The sequence below is a fragment of the Uloborus diversus genome, chromosome 4, assembly GCF_026930045.1.
Source record: "Uloborus diversus isolate 005 chromosome 4, Udiv.v.3.1, whole genome shotgun sequence".
Classification (NCBI taxonomy): domain Eukaryota; kingdom Metazoa; phylum Arthropoda; class Arachnida; order Araneae; family Uloboridae; genus Uloborus; species Uloborus diversus.
The window spans coordinates 46093588-46112983 of record NC_072734.1 but is presented as its reverse complement, the minus strand read 5'-3'; the positions used below and the strand labels follow the sequence as shown (position 1 = coordinate 46112983).

At 32.8% G+C, this 19396-nt stretch overlaps 1 protein-coding gene across 2 annotated transcripts in view; it reads right to left on the bottom strand.

Moving 5' to 3' along the window:
* LOC129220245 (RUS family member 1-like) overlaps positions 1–19365 on the bottom strand; it is a 75450-nt gene extending 56085 nt beyond the window's left edge. Inside the window, exons 1-3 of one of the 2 annotated variants that reach the window (XM_054854612.1) lie at positions 19094–19365; positions 9199–9276; positions 3757–3871 (exon numbers count right to left, since the gene is read on the bottom strand). In XM_054854612.1, coding sequence (XP_054710587.1) covers positions 3757–3871; positions 9199–9276; positions 19094–19258 — 358 coding nt within the window. In that variant the 5' untranslated portion in view covers positions 19259–19365. The remainder of the gene's footprint in view (positions 1–3756; positions 3872–9198; positions 9277–19093) is intronic. The other variant, XM_054854613.1, reaches the window with a different exon arrangement.
* Between the last annotated feature and the right edge of the window lie 31 nt (positions 19366–19396).

Sequence of the window (19396 nt, the reverse complement as noted above, 5' to 3'; positions counted from 1 at the left end):
ATTCTACGCATAAAATCATACATTTCAGACAACTAAATATGGTCTACTCTGATGAGTATAGCTGATTTTAGATTTAGTCTACGTCGAAAAAAAAAATTATTCCATGAACTTGCTAAACTTAGACTAACCATCAAACTCATTGTATTTTACCTAAAACAAACAAATTTGTTAGTATAGGGTAATAAGATACACCTGTCTCCTGTTACCCCCCCCCCCCAAAAAAAAATGGAGTAATAAGAGACTGGCCCACAACCTGTAAATAAAGAAGGCTTTCAAGATTTCAAAAAATAGTACATCAATAGTCATAGTCTTGGTCAGAAGTTTACACATTAATAACTCCCAAACACTTCACCTACAAAATAAAAATAATAAAAATGTAAAAAAAGTCGCAAATTTTAAGGTAAATTCAACGTGAAGGTTTTCTTCATTGCATGAAAAAAAATTCAAAACATGTTATAAACTTTTAAATAAGTGTATTGTAGTGAAGTATACATATGGTTCTTTATATTACATATTTTTAAAGTTGTCTAAGTATATATATATATATATATATATATATATATATATATATATATATATATATATTTTTTTTTTTATTATATATATTTTTTATTTTGTGATTTTTTGCCAGCGTCTCTTATTACCCCGGCCTCCCCTACTTATTTGTTTAAAATTAAGTATTGCTGCAAAAATAAATACCGTATTTTCCTGCATATTATCTGTTTAAAAAAGTTTTAAATTAAAGAAGTGTGGATTATATGCTGCCGCGGATTATCTTTGCTTTTTTTTTCTCAACACCAACGCCATAGGCGGATTTACGACTGAGTTCCTGGGGGGGTGGGGCAGGATTTTTTCTTTTTTCTTTTTGAGCAACATTAGTTTTAATCAAGGCTGGATTTAGACTTAACATGACCCAAAGCTATTTCAGGTTTTGGGTCTCTTTTGTAGTCCAGACAACGTTTCTGTCGGTGGCAAAAAAGGCCATTTTATAAAGCCCCCTCCCTTTCTATGTTGTGTTTTTTTCCCCTGTTATACATAAGGTATAACAGGGTCTTACTTTTTACAACACATATGTCTTACTTTTTTTTGTGTTTTGTGTTGCTTGCTTTTCTTTTGAATTGAACTTAAGAGGGAAAATGGTATCCCTTTTGTGGGGTATAGTATATTTCCAACTTTAGGGGGCCTGGGGGTTTCTCCCTCAGAGGAATTTTTGTAAAATAGATTAAAAGTTCTGCATTTTAAAATAAGGGTAATTAAAATTATAAAGGGTAATTGGAACTACAAAAATTTCTGGAAAAAATAGGCAAACATACTTTTTCTAAATTACGATAATACATAGTAAATCATTTTTGGGGCGACAAATCATTGGCAGCAGTACTCATCAAAAAAGCAAGGGAGAACATCAGAAGTAAAAAGTGCTTTAACAGAAATGGTGTACAGATTTCGAAAATAGGTAAGAAGAGAGTAACATGCTGCTCATTTGGACAATTCATAATTTATACACTTATAATAAATAAAATTGAAGTACACTTTGTATAGGAATTTAAAGGCTGATCTAATTCTTTTCAAGGACCCGAGAACAATTAAGATTATTTAAGGCACTTCTTTTGCCCTTTCCAGTCGCTGAGATTTAGCACCAGATTGCAGTTTTACAGTATTGTTCTAACTTTGTAAAAGCAACTATTTTAAGTTTAAAAGAAAAAAAAATGCTATAGATTTCCCAATACAACAAACTTTTTTTTTTAATTACAAGTAGTGCAGCAAACAAAAAGGAAAAGAAATAGTGTAGTTTTTTTTTTTTTGGGGGGGGGGGGGGGTAAACAGATTAACAATATGCAGAAGAATTAAGATAAAAGAAAGCAATGCAAAAGATTTCCAAAATACAGCATTTAGGATTAAATAAACAGCAAAATATGAAATGTGTGGGTCACAAAAAATTATCTTAAGTCTTTATGATATGTATCCAATCCACACTTGTCCTAACTTTCAAGGTTTTCAAGCACTTTAAAATAAAATTTATTTTTTCAAGAACATTTTCCTTTTTTTTTTTTTTTTTTGGAAAAAATCATGAAAATTTTGGGAATTCAAGGTTTTTAACAAAGTGGGTGCCCAAAAGCTATAGCTTGTTTAGTTTATAGGTAAATCCGGTTTTCTTAAATCTATGTTTTAGCTACTAATTTGTTGAAATAACCGTCGATTGTTTTGAGTATTGCAGCTGAACGCATAGCTCGATTAGTCAATATTTTTACTTATATACTTTCTCTAATCGTTTTCAGTTCAAAATAGTCGTTTTTAACGCATTTTCAGCAACCCAAGTGACAGCTTTACTACTTGTAATACAGTGTACGTTCCCCTCCCCCTTCCGGCATCAGAAAAGGACATTCGCTATAAAAGGACGCAGGCTCTTCATTTTCATTTCTGAACTATTCAAAAAAAGAAGAAAAAAAAACATGATTTTTTTTTTCTTTTAAGATTTTGGGAGGTGTGTTGTTACTATGTGTAAAGTCCTCCCAAGATTGGGGGGGGCATTGACCCCTCTCGCCCCCCCCCTTAAATTCGCCCATGACCAACGCATTGAAACTCGAGTTACAGCAGGATTCACCAATAGAGACCGTTCGGTAAAGTTGTTTATTTTACATAGCTTAAATTTTCCTCTTACACAAGTCAGGCTGCGTAAAATTAAAAACCATACAGTCGTAGTAGAAGTAATCTCCATTCGCAACCGTTTACTCCTTTGTCTTTAAGTAATTAATGCACTATGATCACAATTTCAAGGAGAAGTCTTTATTTTTTAGATTAAATTTGCACAAGATTTGGAAGAAACAGAAATAAAGTGTTGGATTTTTTTTTTTTTTTCAATTTCTTCATTTTTTTTAAAAATTAACGTTAGTAGTTTTTAAAAAATTTCTGCAGAGCCAAAATATTTCTGCTAACGCCGTTCACACGTTCCTCTATATTGTGCAAGACTGTCCACACCACTTATTGATTTTGAACAAGATTTAGAGCAGAATTCAATGATCTGCTATAACAAATTTTTGTCAAGGTTCTATTTAAACATTAAACTAAGGAGCTCTCTTTTTTTTAATTTTTTAAACTTCAAATTAAATTACTATTAATTATTCATCATTTTTAAACTCAGAAAAATATGCACCAGATGAAATTTGTCAGCAGTTGGCACAAAGATAACCTGCAACAACAATTAAAATCTGTTTAGAAAAGTTTAAAATCTTAAGCTCACCTATTGGCATCAAATGACAAAAAGTTTGAGAAAAAAATTATCAAAAAGAAAATTGCATGAAATTTCAAGATTATTTTTCGGTAAAAAAAAACTTTAAAAAAAAAAAAATTTGATGATTAAAGCCCCAGAAAAAGAACACAAGTAGCAGTTAATTACCTTCTTGTGAGGCAAGGTTAAAATAGACAGTTGGTCTTGGACCAGCAGACATTCAATCATTTCAAATGCTGTGATTACAGTAATTCCACATTCAGTTTAACTAAAGTACTGGACTTGTAGTTGGGACACAGTAGTTACAACAAAAAATTCCTCCCTTCTTACATAACTTTTATTTTTTTTATTTGTCTTATCAACGAATTACCTGTTATGTATGAAAATACATAACAGGTTTAAAATCAATTTTCTGGCTATTTGTTAGGCACAAGTATTCAGTGCGTCCCAAAAAAGATGTACCGCTGAACAATTCGATTAAAAAAAATAGTAATGATACAAATATTTCATAATAATAGCTTGGAATCTACCTTTTATTAGCCAAGTAATAGTTGCAGACAGCACTGAAGCACTTTCATCACCAACACCAACACCTTTTAGAACTGCATGAGTACAAAGACTTCCAGATATACTGCTTGCAAAAGCCTTATAAACAAATACATAATATAAATATATTTTTTTTAATATTAAAAATAAAAATTAATTGAAACACAATTATTATACAATTACTATGTTGTTCAAAAAACTCATGAAGTAAAATAAGAAGTTTGGTCAATTCAAATTGCCTAGTTAATTAAAGTTTCATTCAAACAAAATTAAAACCTCAACACAATAATTGTAATGCAAAATTTACATTCAATCATAAGACAGCTTTTTAAAATGAAAAGTATGGTTAAATTTGGGTTAGAAATTGGCTGACTGGAAAAAAACAAAGAGTAGTTGTAAGGGGAAATTATTCTAAATGGAGTAATGTTTCAAGTGGGGTTCCTCAAGAATCGTTTAACACATTATTTTGTTTATCATTTCCCTTGTACATTATTTTCTGAATGATACTTATGAAAATATTTCTGAAAACATGAATTGTTTTGCTGATGACATCAAAGTTATGGAGATTAGAAAATGAAAAACAAGTAAACAGCTGCAAGAGGATTTAGATCATAAGTGGGAAAATAAGTGGAGTAAAGCAGTTAATGTTGGGAAATGTCAAGTGCTATATTTAGGCCATGGAAGTAACCATACAAGTTATTATTTACAGTGTTCAGTCCCTATAGTCAGGCAGAAAATGATATTGATGTGTGTTTGTGGGTATCTCAATAAAACAGAAATTCAAATTCAGTCAACAATGCAGCACAGAGAGTAACAAAGCCAATAGAATGCTTAGGTTTATTAATAGATCTATTTCGAACACTTTTCAGAAGGTACATCTGCTTTTATACAGAAGCTTAGTAAGACCTCATTTGGAGTAGGGGAGAGGGGGGCACCTTTGAACAATTTTTTGAAAAATCAACATATTTCTTATTCAGATTATAATTATTAATGTTTAAATATTTTATGATAAAAAAGAATGCATTTCTTTATCATATAAATCAATATCAAAATGTTTACTGAAAAATTAAATATGATACAAAGCTTTAGAATTTGTAAGTATTTCTGTTCAAACGTGCCCCATGTAGGGGCACCTTTGAACAAGCAAGGGGCACCTTTGAACAAACAAAATCAAATTGTAATAATAGAGCGATTTTATCAAAAATCACATACCTTTAAGAATTACTAAATAATAAGAATAAAATTACAGCATTTTATTTAACTGAAATTAAAAATTTATAACTATTTAATTAATTTTATATGAATCACACAAAATTGACAAAGCAAAATGTTGAAACAGCACGTGAGGTCCCTCCAGAAATCTGTGGGTGTTGCAGTTTTTTTACTATATCTTGCAGAGGCGTAGCTAGACCCGACTTTCGTGGGGGAGGTCTTCTTTTATATATATATATATATATATAATTATATATATAATTATATATATATATATATATGTGTGTGTGTGTGTGTGTGTAAATTTTTTTAGTATTAAAAAAAATAAGAGAGAGGTGAATCTTACATACTTTGGAATGGGGTGCCCAAATTCCGATACTTGTGTCAAACAAAACAAAAGCAAAGAATTTTTTAATTTTTTTAATGTTATGGAAAATTCAACTTTTTTTCTTTTCCCTCCATTTAATTTAAAGTGAAATTTTCCAGCAACGTCTTGTCAAAACCAGTCTATCCAAATCAGGGGGGAAATCAAATATCTGATGAGCGTGTTCCGTTCATTTCAGTGTGACTGCTTAATTTAGAGGCTAACACACATCTACAAAAGCTGGCATCCCTGAAAGCTAATAGATACTTTCATTTCTGCCTGTAAACTGGATGTTTGGCTTTCAATCTCATCAGTGATCAGACTATAAAGACTGTTTTTACTAACTTGGTTGGAACTAAAAGTATGAAATAAAATAAAAAAGACTTCTTGAATTATAACCCGCAAAAAATGAAATTGCTTTTTGTATCGTTATATTTGTATGTTGCTTTTTATGTATTTACATTTATGCTAATTTTAAAGCAGTTAATAAAATCTGAATAAAAAAAGTTAGGGAAGAAATATAGGTGGTAGAAAGTTATTCGCTCAAATGCATACCATCTGTTCTCCTCTCAAGTCTTTATTTTTAATTTTATTAGCTGCTTTAGAATTTACATAAATATCTATTTGAGAGAGCAACAGCAATTTTCGGGTATTATAAACAGAAGTCTTTTTTATTTTCTACTTTTTAATCAGACCCAAGCTAACATAAATAATCTAGATTCATTTCGTTTTTAAACATTTTATTCATGTAATGCTATGCAGTTTTTCTTTTGAATTAAAATAAAATTACTTTCAGAAGTGTCCGATGGGACTAATGCTGCTTTGCAGACTGTACTTTGTTTTCTTCAGACGATGTTAACTTTCTCTTTTTAGAGCAATCCTTTTCGTCATTTTAATTTTTTTCTTTGGGTTGAAAAAAGCTTGTTATCGGTCTTGCTCGCTTCATTATGCAACAACTTTCACTTAGAATATACTATATTAAAAAGACTGTACTTTTCCAAAAGAATACGCAGTAAATACTGGCTGAAAAATCAATGTGATTGCAATGGATACTCTGGTTAGCAAAGGTTGTTTTGACTATGACCTGTGGCACACACGAAATCATAGATCAACAAAAACCTCTGTCCTCTTTAATTCCGATTATGCTATCATTTTTGGATTCGAAGCCCAATGATCTTTAAAGCAGCAAACAAAAACATTTTCTTCAACTCAGAAACAGGGGAATTGTCTTCAAGAGCTGAGGAGGCAGTGGAAAGAAGGTAGAAATGCGTTCCACGAATAGGCTTTCCAGGAAGATTAACCAAAGGACAGTTTTTTCGCGCACTTTCTTGGAAGAAGAGTAAAGGGGAGAAATTCACATATTTGACATGTTAAGATGAACATTTCAAGTTCATGGTTAAAGGTCATTCAAATTAAAAGCCATTTCGCTCTGTTATCTGGATTAGTACTGTTCCTTGGTTGCTCTCTTTCTTAAAATTGTGATTCCTTAGAAAACCGAAATGATAGGAGTGAAAAGAAAGTATAAGTTTTTTTCAAGTGATGAAAAAAGGAAAATCGTAGAATACTGGCCAAGTTAGATTTGCTGCAATTGCTAACCTCAAGAGGATAGATAATGAATCCAAAAAAAAAAAAAAATCAGGAACCAAAAAGCAATAAAAGACTTTTTCTTGAAAAAGATATGCTTAAAGTTTCTTTTACTGTCAAAATGATTCCTTAAACTCACAACAAAGCACTTAATAATGTAATAATAGAATAAATAACTAACAAAACTAATAAAGAGGAGTTTTAATCAAGAGCCCATATTCTCTTTAGTATCGATTTCAAATTTTCACCATCATATTTCAAATTTCTATAAAAAGTTTCTTAAAGCCCCCGGATTTTAAAACCTCTTTATCTCGATTTTTTTCTTTATTGTGAAATTCAAAACATACAGATTCGACTGTATGCAATATTCCCACTGCGCGGCTCATAAAATTAAACATACAATTTGCAGAATCTATGAAAAAGAAAGGCTGCATATACATGGATTTAACAAATCAATCTCATTACCAAAGCAAAGTGTCGAATTTCACACAATTATCAAAAAAATGTCGCAGCAGAGGGAGGCGGCTTTATGCTTGAGGGTCACATATAGAGCAGATTTTCAATGGCATTGGGGGGGGGGGGGGGGGGGGGGGAGCGAAGTGAATTTTTAACTTTTATTACTGAGAAAAAAGTCGTTTTGATTTTTTTTCTTTTTCTTCTTTTTCTTCTTTCTTTTCCCTCTTCTTTTTCTCTTTTTTTTTTGAGACTAACGTTTCGGGGGGCGGTGGGGTTGTCCCCAAACCCCCCCCCTTAGCTACGCCCCTGATATCTTGGAAATCTACTGTGCTAATGTCTGATGCTTCGGGAAAGTAAAATTTATTGCTTTCCTTTTTGCGAAGAAATCTGACATTAAATTCAGTTTCATCTTGCAATTGCTGTTCAATTTGACCAACGTAATGAAGAACGGATCGTTTTGTTTGGAATTGAACTATAATGAAATCATTGACATGTAAATCTTCTAGAACAAGAGCTTTTCCTCTTCATCTGTATCCAAAATAATATCTTCAAAATTGGATTTTTTTTATAAAAGACATTTTTCTCTAAATAGGAATAATGGCAATATGCAAAATAAAAAACAAGAGTAGTAATTAAAAGTATAATAATATATTAAAAAACAGACTATTCAGTAATTTGTATGTCTTCATTTTCATAATTTTCTTTTAAATCCAAAATAAAATAGCAATCTTTAGGTGCATTTATAACTCTTTTCTTCTAAGTTTCATTTGTTCAAAGGTGCCCCAACTTTTCTGTTCAAAGGTACCCCATCATATGGAATTAGGAATTAGAACAATTTACTCAAGTAGGCTTAAGAATAATAACAAAACAAAACCTAAAAGTTAAAGCTAAAACTTATCTTTAAATATTGTAAAATCATTTAGAATTATAGAATTACAGGTTTTTTTAATAAAAACCTTACAACTTTATTTTGAAAAATTTAGATTTCAGAGAGAAAAAAACACATACCTTGCTCAGACAATAGTATGCATGCAAAACGATCAAACTTGGCTTACTTTGCTGCAGTGAAACAATAGTAATGTGCTGCCATATACATTAAAATCATAACATTTTTTTTTAAAGATAATATTTACAGTGTTCAAAGGTGCTCCCAGTTCAAAGGTGCCCCCCTCTCCCCTATGCTGTTCAGTTTAGGTCTCCTTATCTTGAATGAAAGTTTCCGAATCATTAACTTTGATTATTTTGAATGAAATGTTTATAATTAGTTAATTTTCCGTTAGTTACAGCTTCGTTGCATATTTTAATATACTAATCAAAATTCAGCATATTTTCAAAATTAGAATAGCATTATACTTACATTAGACTACAGTGTTAGCATGATCAAGGGTGCCCTGAACTTAAATTTGTTCAAGGGAGCAAATACTAAATTTACCAAACAAAATTGTATTTTACTAAATCATGAAATACCAGTCCGCTTGCATTTTCAACATGTAATGAGCAGAGACATTTGGCATCATTGGGGGAGGGCGGCGGGGGAAGATGCAATATTGCAGTGCTGTTTTTTTTTTTTTTTTTTTTTTTCAAACAATTTTCGAACTGTCAGACAAAAGGTACCAAATAAGAATTTTTTGGGAGGTGATTCCCTCAGGACACTCCTGGTAATGATAATATTGGACATTCATGACAAAATGTATCATTTTCAGAGAGAGTTGAACAGTTTTGAACAGCTCTATTTCTCGTGTAAAAAAAACACTTTCACTAAAACTAACAGCAATGAGAAGTTAAAAGCAGATTAGGAGCACTCATTTACCTGAATACTATCCCAAATTTGGTACTGAATATAATCCCTGCTAACGCTTTCAGGATATCCATGTGGAAGAAATACTGTCTAAAAAATCAAATGTAAACAAATGGATGATTTAAAAATGGATAATGAAAACAACAAAAATTGATTTAAAAGTTTTTCTCTGAAAAAGTACTCAATACACAAATATGTACTAATATTTATGAGATAATTTTTTTTAATTGCATTCTATTTTGGCGTCAACAGCTTAAAAGGGGGTGGTGCAACCGAACTTCTTTTTTTTCTATTGTGAGTGCCATATCTCAAGAATTAATGCTATGTTCTGGATAAAATTTGGAATAAATGAATCCATATGTAAACTGGCGTTTGTTCAAATTTGGCGCCAATCGCGCCAAGAGTTGCTGATTTTTTTGTTTTGTGAATAAAAATAGCTTTATTAATGCAACAATAAGAAAGATAAATCATAATAACCTGTCGTTTGCATATTTCTCGTGATTTTAATTGTATGGAAATGATCGAAAATATTATCTCAAAATGATTTAAATTTTTTAACTGTTGCCATCTTATGTTAACAAATAAAATATTTGTAGATAATTCAACCAAGTCTTTTAAAATAACTTTAAGTTTTTGCTCTTTGCTTTGATTTTGGGATAATTCACACATTGGGATGGTCGTCAAGATTTTGCATGTGAAATTTTGTGTTTGTTGGGAATATTGCTTCCTTGTCAAGCATGGGGAGGGATCAGAATTATAAGAAAGATATAGAAGAAAGTTTCCTGATGGCCACAACAGACTAATGTTAGTTATCGTAGATAGCTAAGATTATGAGAAAATTAATTTACAAGAATTTATTCTTTCTTATTTGTAATTAATAATGTCTGAACTATCATAATAAATTATTTATTTGATTATTTATACCAAGGCCCATTTAGGTATTGTATTTTTACTTTCTTCTATATCCAATATATAGAACAAAGTATTGAATTCGTGCAAATTTTCGAATTTTGACGAATTCGAACGTTTTAAGGTGAGCCGAGTCCATTTCGACCATTTTTGGAAAATGCCTGTCTGTCTGTGTGTGTCACACCAGTTTTTTGTGACCGCTCTACAGCAAACACTACCGCATGAAATTAAACAAAATTTGGTACACATATGTGCCTCTATGTGAACTTGTGCCCATTGGTTTTTGCCGTGAATTCTTCCAAAGGGGGTGGAGCAATGGGACGTTTTTTGAGTTATGTGTGCCTGCTATTCCAAAGGACGTAACTGGCGGAATCAAACAAAATTTGGTCCATACGTTACCCCTAACAGGTACAGGTGTTGATTCAATTTTGGTGTCAATAGCTCAAATGGGGGTTGAGCTATAGAACATTTTTTTGTCGTCAATTGTGATTGCTGTATCTCAAGAAATAATGAACGGAATCAAACAAAAAATTATCGACAAGTAGCCCTTAGAGGGTAGGAGAGCTGATTCTATTTTGGTGTCAACAGCTGAAAAGGGGGTGGAGGGATCGAAAGTTCTTCTTTTTCATTGTGAGTGCCATATCTCAAGAACAAATGCTACGTTCTGTATGAAATTTGGAATAAATGAATCCATATGTAAACAGGCGTTGGTTTATTTTTGGTGCCAATCGCTCCAAGAGGTGCTGATTTTCTTTTTCTTTTTTCGCAAATGAAAATAGCTTTATTAATGCAACAATAAGAAAGACAAATCGTAATAGTCTGCGTATTTCTCCTGATTTTAATTGAATGGAAATGATCAGGAACATTATCTCAATGATTTAAATTTTTTAACTGTTGCCATCTTATGTTTGTTGACAAAAAAATGTTGGTAATTAATTCATGCAAAGCTTTTAAAATAACTTTCAATTTTCGCTCTTTGCTTTGATTTTGCGATAATTCAGACATTGGGTCATCAAGTTTTTGCGGGTGTAACTTTGTTTTCATTGGGAATATTGCTTCCTCATCAAGCATGGGGAGGGATCAGAATTATAAGAAAAATGTAGAAGAAAGTTTCGTGATGGCCACAACATACTAGTTTATAGTAGTTAAAGATTTTTCAAACAATTGTCTCCTATAGAAATCTCTGTGCATGAGGAAATGAAATTATAAGATTTTACACTTAATTATTTAATTAATTATGAATAAACTTGGTACAAATATGAATATTAAACATTCCTTAACAATTAATTGATAAAACCTTCATGATTTTCGTAAAATGAAATTGTTTTTCTTGCAAATAGTATTTAAACCGAAAAAAAAACCCTGGTTTTAACCAAAAAAATGGTTGTTTTGGTTAAAAAAAAAAATGTTTTTTTTTTTTTTTACCAATCCTGGTTTCTTACATAAAGAGATGAATTTTTTAAACAAGCTGCATATTATTCAACATAAGACTGTTACCATGCACAAAATCAATGATTAATAGACAATAAAGAGAGACATAAATAAAACAGTACGGTATGTACAGTATATAATAACAATAAAGCGCTACACTATAATAATAGATGATTTATGCTTGCGCAATCAGATCGTTACTCCAATATATTTTTAAACATTAACTTTGCATTTACTTTTATAATGTTTACATCTATGGTATTGCCTTCTTCCAGAATCTTTATAATCCACAATACAAGAGCAGCTTCCAATTTCATACTGTGTGCATTTTGCTTCGACACTGTTGGAACTGGAATTAGAGAATTTCAATTGTAGAATATTATTCCCAATGCTTTAAGTTCATGTTGATTTGTTCATGTTGTTTATGCAAATGAACCTTTTTCTAATACCTTTACTTTTTGTGGCAACAGTATGTTTACAATATATGAAACTGCCGGTGTTGTGGCGGTCATAGCTTGTTTTTTCTTGGCATATGGGTGTAACCTTAATGATTTTTTTACCAGTTTTTAATCAATATTGTTCTTGTTTTAACCTTGTCCTTTCTCTTTTCCTTAAGTTCATTTGAAGTATGTTGAAGTGAGAATCTTGGACATTAGTTAAATGTCCCGTACCTGCAACCTAGAGTTAAATATGTCTAGATTTAACATACACTATAGTAACATCGCATTATCATTGTGAACTTATATGGATTGCCTTTTCTTGACTTTTAATTGTACACGCATGAAAGATTTACTCATACCTAATCGTTGTGCTACCGTTAATCCATGTTTAGTAGTTCAAGCTTAATCAAGAATCTTTACTTTTGTAACATTATTGCAAACTTTCGCTTTTCTTTCCATCTTCAAACTTTAGATGAAACAGGGTGCCACACACCTTTCATATTTGGCATAAATAAATTAAAAATGCGGAGTGGTTATGTAAAACACACTAACAAAGCAATGTTTAGCAGACATGTGATTTTTCAGTATTTTTTGAAAGAGCAAAATACTGTACGCAGAAATAAATAAGGGGCATTGGAGGATAAATTCAAGATGCTCCAGGTAATTCCATACATCCAATTTAAATAGTCTGCTATAATACATTCTTGTTTGTGAAAATTGCAATACCAGGAAGGACTTACACGAGTGAGCTGAAAATTACAGGAAATTTAAAGTAGGGCATGATATGCAAATGATTAGAATTGCAGACAGGTAGCGCACGCGTATGCTGATCAGCGGATTGAAACGAATATAGACGGCTGTAGCGAGGCGTGTATGATTATCGGTGGTTATATGCTAGAGTAAACGTTAACTGAATCTTCACTATGCCTCTTCGATGAAAGAAAGGGTACAGATGTGATATACCCCCCCATTTGGCGACATTCGATTTTTTTGCACAAAATTAAAATATTTTTCTCGCCAATGAGGCGATAATTTTTTATGCATGGCATCCCTGGCCAAACTAACCTGTGTTTAGCAACCCGAAGGCAATCTTACAGATCTGTTCAAACTTGTTTACTTGGGTTGTTTGGGTTTCACGCAGGAGAGATACGTGGTGTTGTTTCGTGCAATATACCTTACAGGAATGCTTATTTTGTGTTAGTTTAATTCAGTAGTTGTGTTTTGAAGTAAAAACATTAGAAAATGCCAGTTTCTTCAAACTTGAAGGTTAATTAAAAGTTAATTCCAACGTGGTGTGTATCTGTAACCTGCCATTGTCATATGATGTATTGTTTTAGACTGAGTGTGAATATTTATACCATATAAAAAGGTAAGTTCTTTATTTTAGAGTTCAAAAAAAACCTCTCACTTCCAAAATTCTTTGTTTTTACAAATCCTTGAGGGGTTCTTGTAGTTTTTAACTTTATTTTTACTGTATGTAAATAAATTTTACAGAAATAGTACGGTTATTTTGTTCTAAAAGTTAATTCTTATCAATGCCACGAATTATTTAGACATTCTATTAACGTGCCTCCTTTAGGTACTGAATTTTATGTTAACAATTGAAAGTTCTTTCGGTTGTACTCTTAAAAATGCTGAATTTTATTAATAAATCTGCACAATAATGGCGCATATTTCACACTTAAAACTGTGTCATTATTGTACACTGAACGGAAGGAGCCACCCTTGGGTGTCTCCATGAAAATATACATAACTGTGACCATACTCCGACTGTAATGTATATTAACAGTCGGAGGGATAACGGACCGAGCGGAGCGAGGTCCTGGCGAGCCAGAGGTCTCATAGTACTTTCGTAATGAGACCGAGGCAGGGCCGGCGAGCCGAGGTCTCATTACGAAAGTACTATGAGACCAAGGGCTCGTATCCCGGAGAAATGATGAAAAAAAAATTAATGCATTAATTTCGACTTGTAATTAATACAATAATTTATTTCATTGTATTTTAATATGTTTACAAAAAACCCCGGCCCTGTACATTTTTGAAGCATATATTCGTGATGTTTTTTGTTGTGCTTTTATGTTATTTTTATATATATTGTGTTCTGAAGTGCTTTGATCATGTTTTTTATCTGATTTTTTCCTGTTGGCGCTAAAAAAGCATCGCTAAGAACGATGTATGACATATGTCGTCACACATCGTTTTCTTGGCGACGCTTTCTTGGCACCAACAGGAAAAAGTCGCCAAGGGTGGGGTATATCACATCAGTTCCAAAGAAAGCAAAATTTCGGCATATTTCGGAGTTTGAATGAGGCAGAATCGTAGGCCTTCATGAAGCTGGATTGTCTTATCGTGCAGTAGCTGCTCCTGTGCAGCATAACAGCAGCACAATCATGCGTGTTTGGAAGCAGTGGAGACGAGAGTCGGACAGCTCGGAAATCCGGAAGTGGACCCCGAAATGTGACGTCAGCTCGCGATGACAGACACCTGGTGCGTATGGCGCTGACGAACCGCACAGCTTCTTCTAGAAAATTGGCAGCACAGTGGCCAACAGCTACAGGTGTTTCATTGTGTGCTTCATCAATTCGGAGACGTCTGCTGCAGCGTGGGCTGCGCACAAGGATTCTTTTATAAAGGATTCCTCTCACGCAAAATCTTTGCCGCCTGAGGCTACAATGGGCCAATGTGCATAGGAGCTGGTGTGCTGATTGGCAGCAGGTGGTCTTTTCTGATGAATCTGGCTTCAATTTGTGGCACCATGATGGCCGAATTCGTGTCAGGCACTATGCCAATGAACGGCACATTCCGGAGTACATTATCGAAAGCCACAGTGGATGAACACCTGGAGTTATGGTCTGGGGTGCCATAGCATATCATGGACGATCACAATTGCTACAATTTGAGGGCAATTTGAACAGTACTTGATACATAAACGAAGTTTTACAGCCCCAAGCTATTCCTTTCCTGCAAGGATTATAGGCGGATTTAGGACTGAGTTCTTGGGGGGGGGGGGGGGGCAGGATTTTTTTTTTTTGAGCAATGTTTCCTCCCCCCTCTCTCTCCCATATTTTTATCTGTTTTCTGTGATGCATAAGGCCATTCTTTACTTTTTTTATGTGTCGTTTTCATTATTGTGTGTAATCATGCTGTCCTTTTTGATTTGACCTTAAAAAAGAGGGGGCTGGTATTAAGAGAGTGACGCAGGGCTCCCTTTTAAATGGGATATAGAATATTTCCAATTTTAGGGGGCCCGGGGGTCTCGGGAGGAACTTATATAAAATGGATATAAAGTTCTGTATTTTGAAATCTTATAAGGGCTAATCAGAAATAATAGGCAAATAATTTTTTTTTAAAATTTTACGCTTTAAAAGTGCTTTGTGATGCAAGTTAATACTTTAAAAGAAATGGTGCACAGATTTAGAGAATAGGTATAAAGAGAGTAACATACTACCCATTTGAACAATTCTTAATTTATACACTTGATAAGAAATAAAATTGAAACACACTTTGCTTAGGAGTTTCAAAGATTTGTCTAATTATTTTCAAGGTTTGGTTAGTTAGATTGGGTTTTTGGCTCTCAAAGAGCCCTGGTAGGCTATACTGCACCAATTCTTTTCAGGGATTTTAGAACCAATAATTTGCACTTTCCAGTCTCTGAAATTGAGTAGTAGATTATACAGTTGTACAGTATTGTTCAAACTTTGTAAGAAACGGCTATATTAAGTTTAAAAGAAAAAATAAACTTTAATTTCTCATTACAACTTTTTTTTTAATTATAAGTAATACAGAAAATGAAAAGGAATAGGGATAGTGTATCATTTTTTTCCCGGGCTAAACAGATTAACAATATGCAGTAAAAGTAAGATAAAAGCAATCAATACAAAATAATTTCCAAAATTCTGCATTCGGGATTAAATAAATAGCAAGATATGAAGCATGTGAGCCACAAAAAAAATTCATTTCAAGTAATATGTTACAAACGCGAGAACCACGATTTTTACATTTTTGATGCAAGATGTAGCAAGGAGCTGAATTTGATACATTTTGGCATTCCTCCCCCTACAATTTGTTAGAAATTTTTTAATTTAAGGTACCGTAGCCACACGTTTCCAAATATTCAAGGTTTTCAAATACTTGAAAATGAAATTAGTTTTTGAAGCACTTTCCATTTTTTTTAAGGAACAAATCACAATTTTTTGGGAGTTAGGGGTACACTTCAAAGCAGGGGCCCTAAGTTATAGCTTGTTTATCTTATAGGCAAATCTGGCCCTGCATGTAATTCACTCTTACCTGCAGATTTTTGTTTGATTTTTTGTAATTTTAACGAAAATTCATCAGTTTTTACAGTTAAAGGATTTTTACAATTTTACCAATCTATGTAAGGTTTTTATCGGTTTTTATCAAATTTCAGCAAATTTTTCCAAAACTTTTGATGACTGATTTACTCAGATTTCAATAATGACAATAACTGTCTCATTTAGACTTAGATGATTATGACTTACCTTAATTTTTAAACAGTCTTTAGAAAGTAAGGAAAATGGTACTTTCCCTCTAAGTAAAAAGATTCAATTAATCAGAACGTTCAGATAACTGAAATTTATTCAGTTTGCGATAGTATTTACTTTTCTTTCTCAAAAAAAAAAAAAAAGACAAGCCGAAAATTTTCCAAACGCATGAAGTACAGTTCTAACTATTAGTCTCATAGATAAATTTTTTCCTTTAAAAAATAAAGAAAACACAGTTAGAAAAACATTTTATCAGGTAATAATGCGATCTTACAAAAATTTTGCAAAACTTTCGTGCCGGAAATATATCTCCCTCACTTTTTCTTTTATTCAGACGTTTCCTTACAATGTATGATTCTGGAAAATCAGAAATTTAGTTTTGAACTGCTAGTGATTGAGATTCCTATTTTTTCCTCCTAAAAAATTAACACATTGTTTACAGTGATTTTACATTCTGTTCGTTCAATGATTGGACAATTTTTCCAGTTTTTTGTTTCATTGTTACATACATTCGTTGAGTATGGTGTTAACTGTTACATTTGATAGTATTTTGCCGTACAAAAACCTTTTGGCTATGTACTTCTTTTGCAATAGCATACAAATCAGCCAATTTCATTTGAACGTGTGATACCAGAAGGTTCTTCAAAATCTTTCGTCTGTAACAACCCAACACATCTAGTTTTTGAAATCACGCAAATTGAAAATAAACATTCTGAAAAGAGAGAAAACAAATCGTAACAAGTAGATCGTTCTGTTAGCGGAAATTGGGGAGGGGGGGGGGGAGGGAGGGTCCCAATCATCAATTATTATAAATGTTGCAGTTGAATGCAAAGCTTGTTTAGCCTATATTTTCATTTATATACATGCCCAAATGGTTTTCAGTCCAAAATAGTGAATTTAGACCAATTTTCAGTACACCAGTGACAGCTGCACTATTTGTATTTAATGTTCGTTTTTTTCCTTTTTCTTTTCTCCCTTCAGAAAATAACATTCGCTATTCTCTTCATTTTCATTGAACTATTCAAAAAAGAAAAAAATCATGATGTTTTTTTGTTATAAGATTTTGGAAGATAAGTTGTTACTATATAAACTCCTCTCAAAACTGGGGGGGGGGGGCATTGCACCCTTTGCCCCCCCTCCTGTAAATCCACCCAGGCTCTTCTGAACTATTCAAAAAAAAAATAATAATAATGATTTTTTTTTTAAATTTTTGGAAGATGAGTTGGTACTACATAAAGTCCTCCCAAAACTGGGGGGGGGGGGGGCATTGCCTCCTCTGCCTCCCCCATAAATCCACCCATGGCAAGGATTGCCAGGGGCTGTATTCCAGCAAGATAATGCCTGGCGACATGTGGATGATCCACATGTCGCCAGGACTGTCAAATCCTACCTTGATTCGTGGCAGGTACAGCTTCTTCCTTGGCCTGCATATTCCCCGGATATGTTACCAATTGAACAAGTGTGAGATTCCGTTGGGCGGCGTCTCGCTCATGATCCTCGTCCTGTTGCTTTAACAGACGAAATTTGGTTGCGCATACAAACAATATGGAATACTCTTATGCAGGAAGATATTCAAACTTTGTTTCACTCCATGCCGAGTCATGTAGCAGCTCTTATTGCGGCGTGTTGTGGCCACACAAAATACTAATTTCTATATCTTTTTATTGTTTGTTTGGTTTGAAAATGTAATTATTTATTTGTACCATTACCACTCAACTGTGTATTAAATTTCATTCAACTATGATGCTTCCTTCATGGTGTTGCAATTTTCACAAACAGGAGTGTAGATACAAAAATCCATGGGAGAGTTTTCAGGCGTAGTATAATATACTAAGTGTGGTGTTGGTTCAGACAACCATGCAATTTCAGTATTTTTTCCCCGGTTTCGGTCCCATGTCTGTTTAGACTAGTGGGATGTGTGTGAAGTTGCACAGTCAGTGATGCTAAATGGATGAATGTACATTCATGAAGTCAATACTTAGCAGTCAATAACAAAACCGACGATTCCTTTCAAAATATTTTTGTGTTGGGGGCGAGAAATTTGCTTTAGCTCTAAAATTTGTTGTTCATGAAAAACTCAGGTTGTAGCAATTTCATATGAATACCGTTGTAACGGGAGTCGACCGTAGATAAAATGGCAACAGATAAAAAGAGATTTCTCTTATAATCTGAGTAGAAAATTGTTGTTAATCAGTGTGAAGGTTTAGGATTTGACATGGCCTCAGAATCTGTGTAAAAAGTGTATAACCCAAATTCAAATTAATTAGAAGCTCTTTTGATTAGTATCAAAAAATCGGTACATGCAAGAGAACTAAATATTAACATCTCACCAAGAAAACTTTAAAACTTTCAAAACAGGAGATTTTTTTTCGACAAAATCCCAATGTAAGATGCTTATGTTTTCTGCATAAAAACTTAATATCATTCGCATGGATTATTTAAGAGCTACAAATGTAATTCTTTTTTACTAATATTCTATTAAATGCTTTGACAAAAAAAAAATCCTTCAGCTGGAACAAGAGGGCGCTGTAAAAAGTAAAAATTTATAGTGATCTTTTATTTTGAGAAATAAGTGAATCTTAAGCTATTTCTTATTCTGCTAATCGAACGGGCGACACTGCTTACCATAAAAAAACTAGTAAGTGACTGCCACTGTTTACTGACGTCTTTTATGGTACATTGTAGAAGCTTGTCATCTTTGGTAGGAATTAATTGATATAATCGACGATGGGTAACACCATATGATTCTTGCACACAAATTGGATACTTAACGTCTTCATTTTGTCCCATGTTGAAGATAAATTCTGATTTTTTTATTGGTGATAAGTACTACATCAGGATTTCTCTTGTAAGAAATGCTACACGTCACATACAAACAACATTTGATACATTTTCAAAAGTTTTGACACTTTTGTTTACTAGTTACAA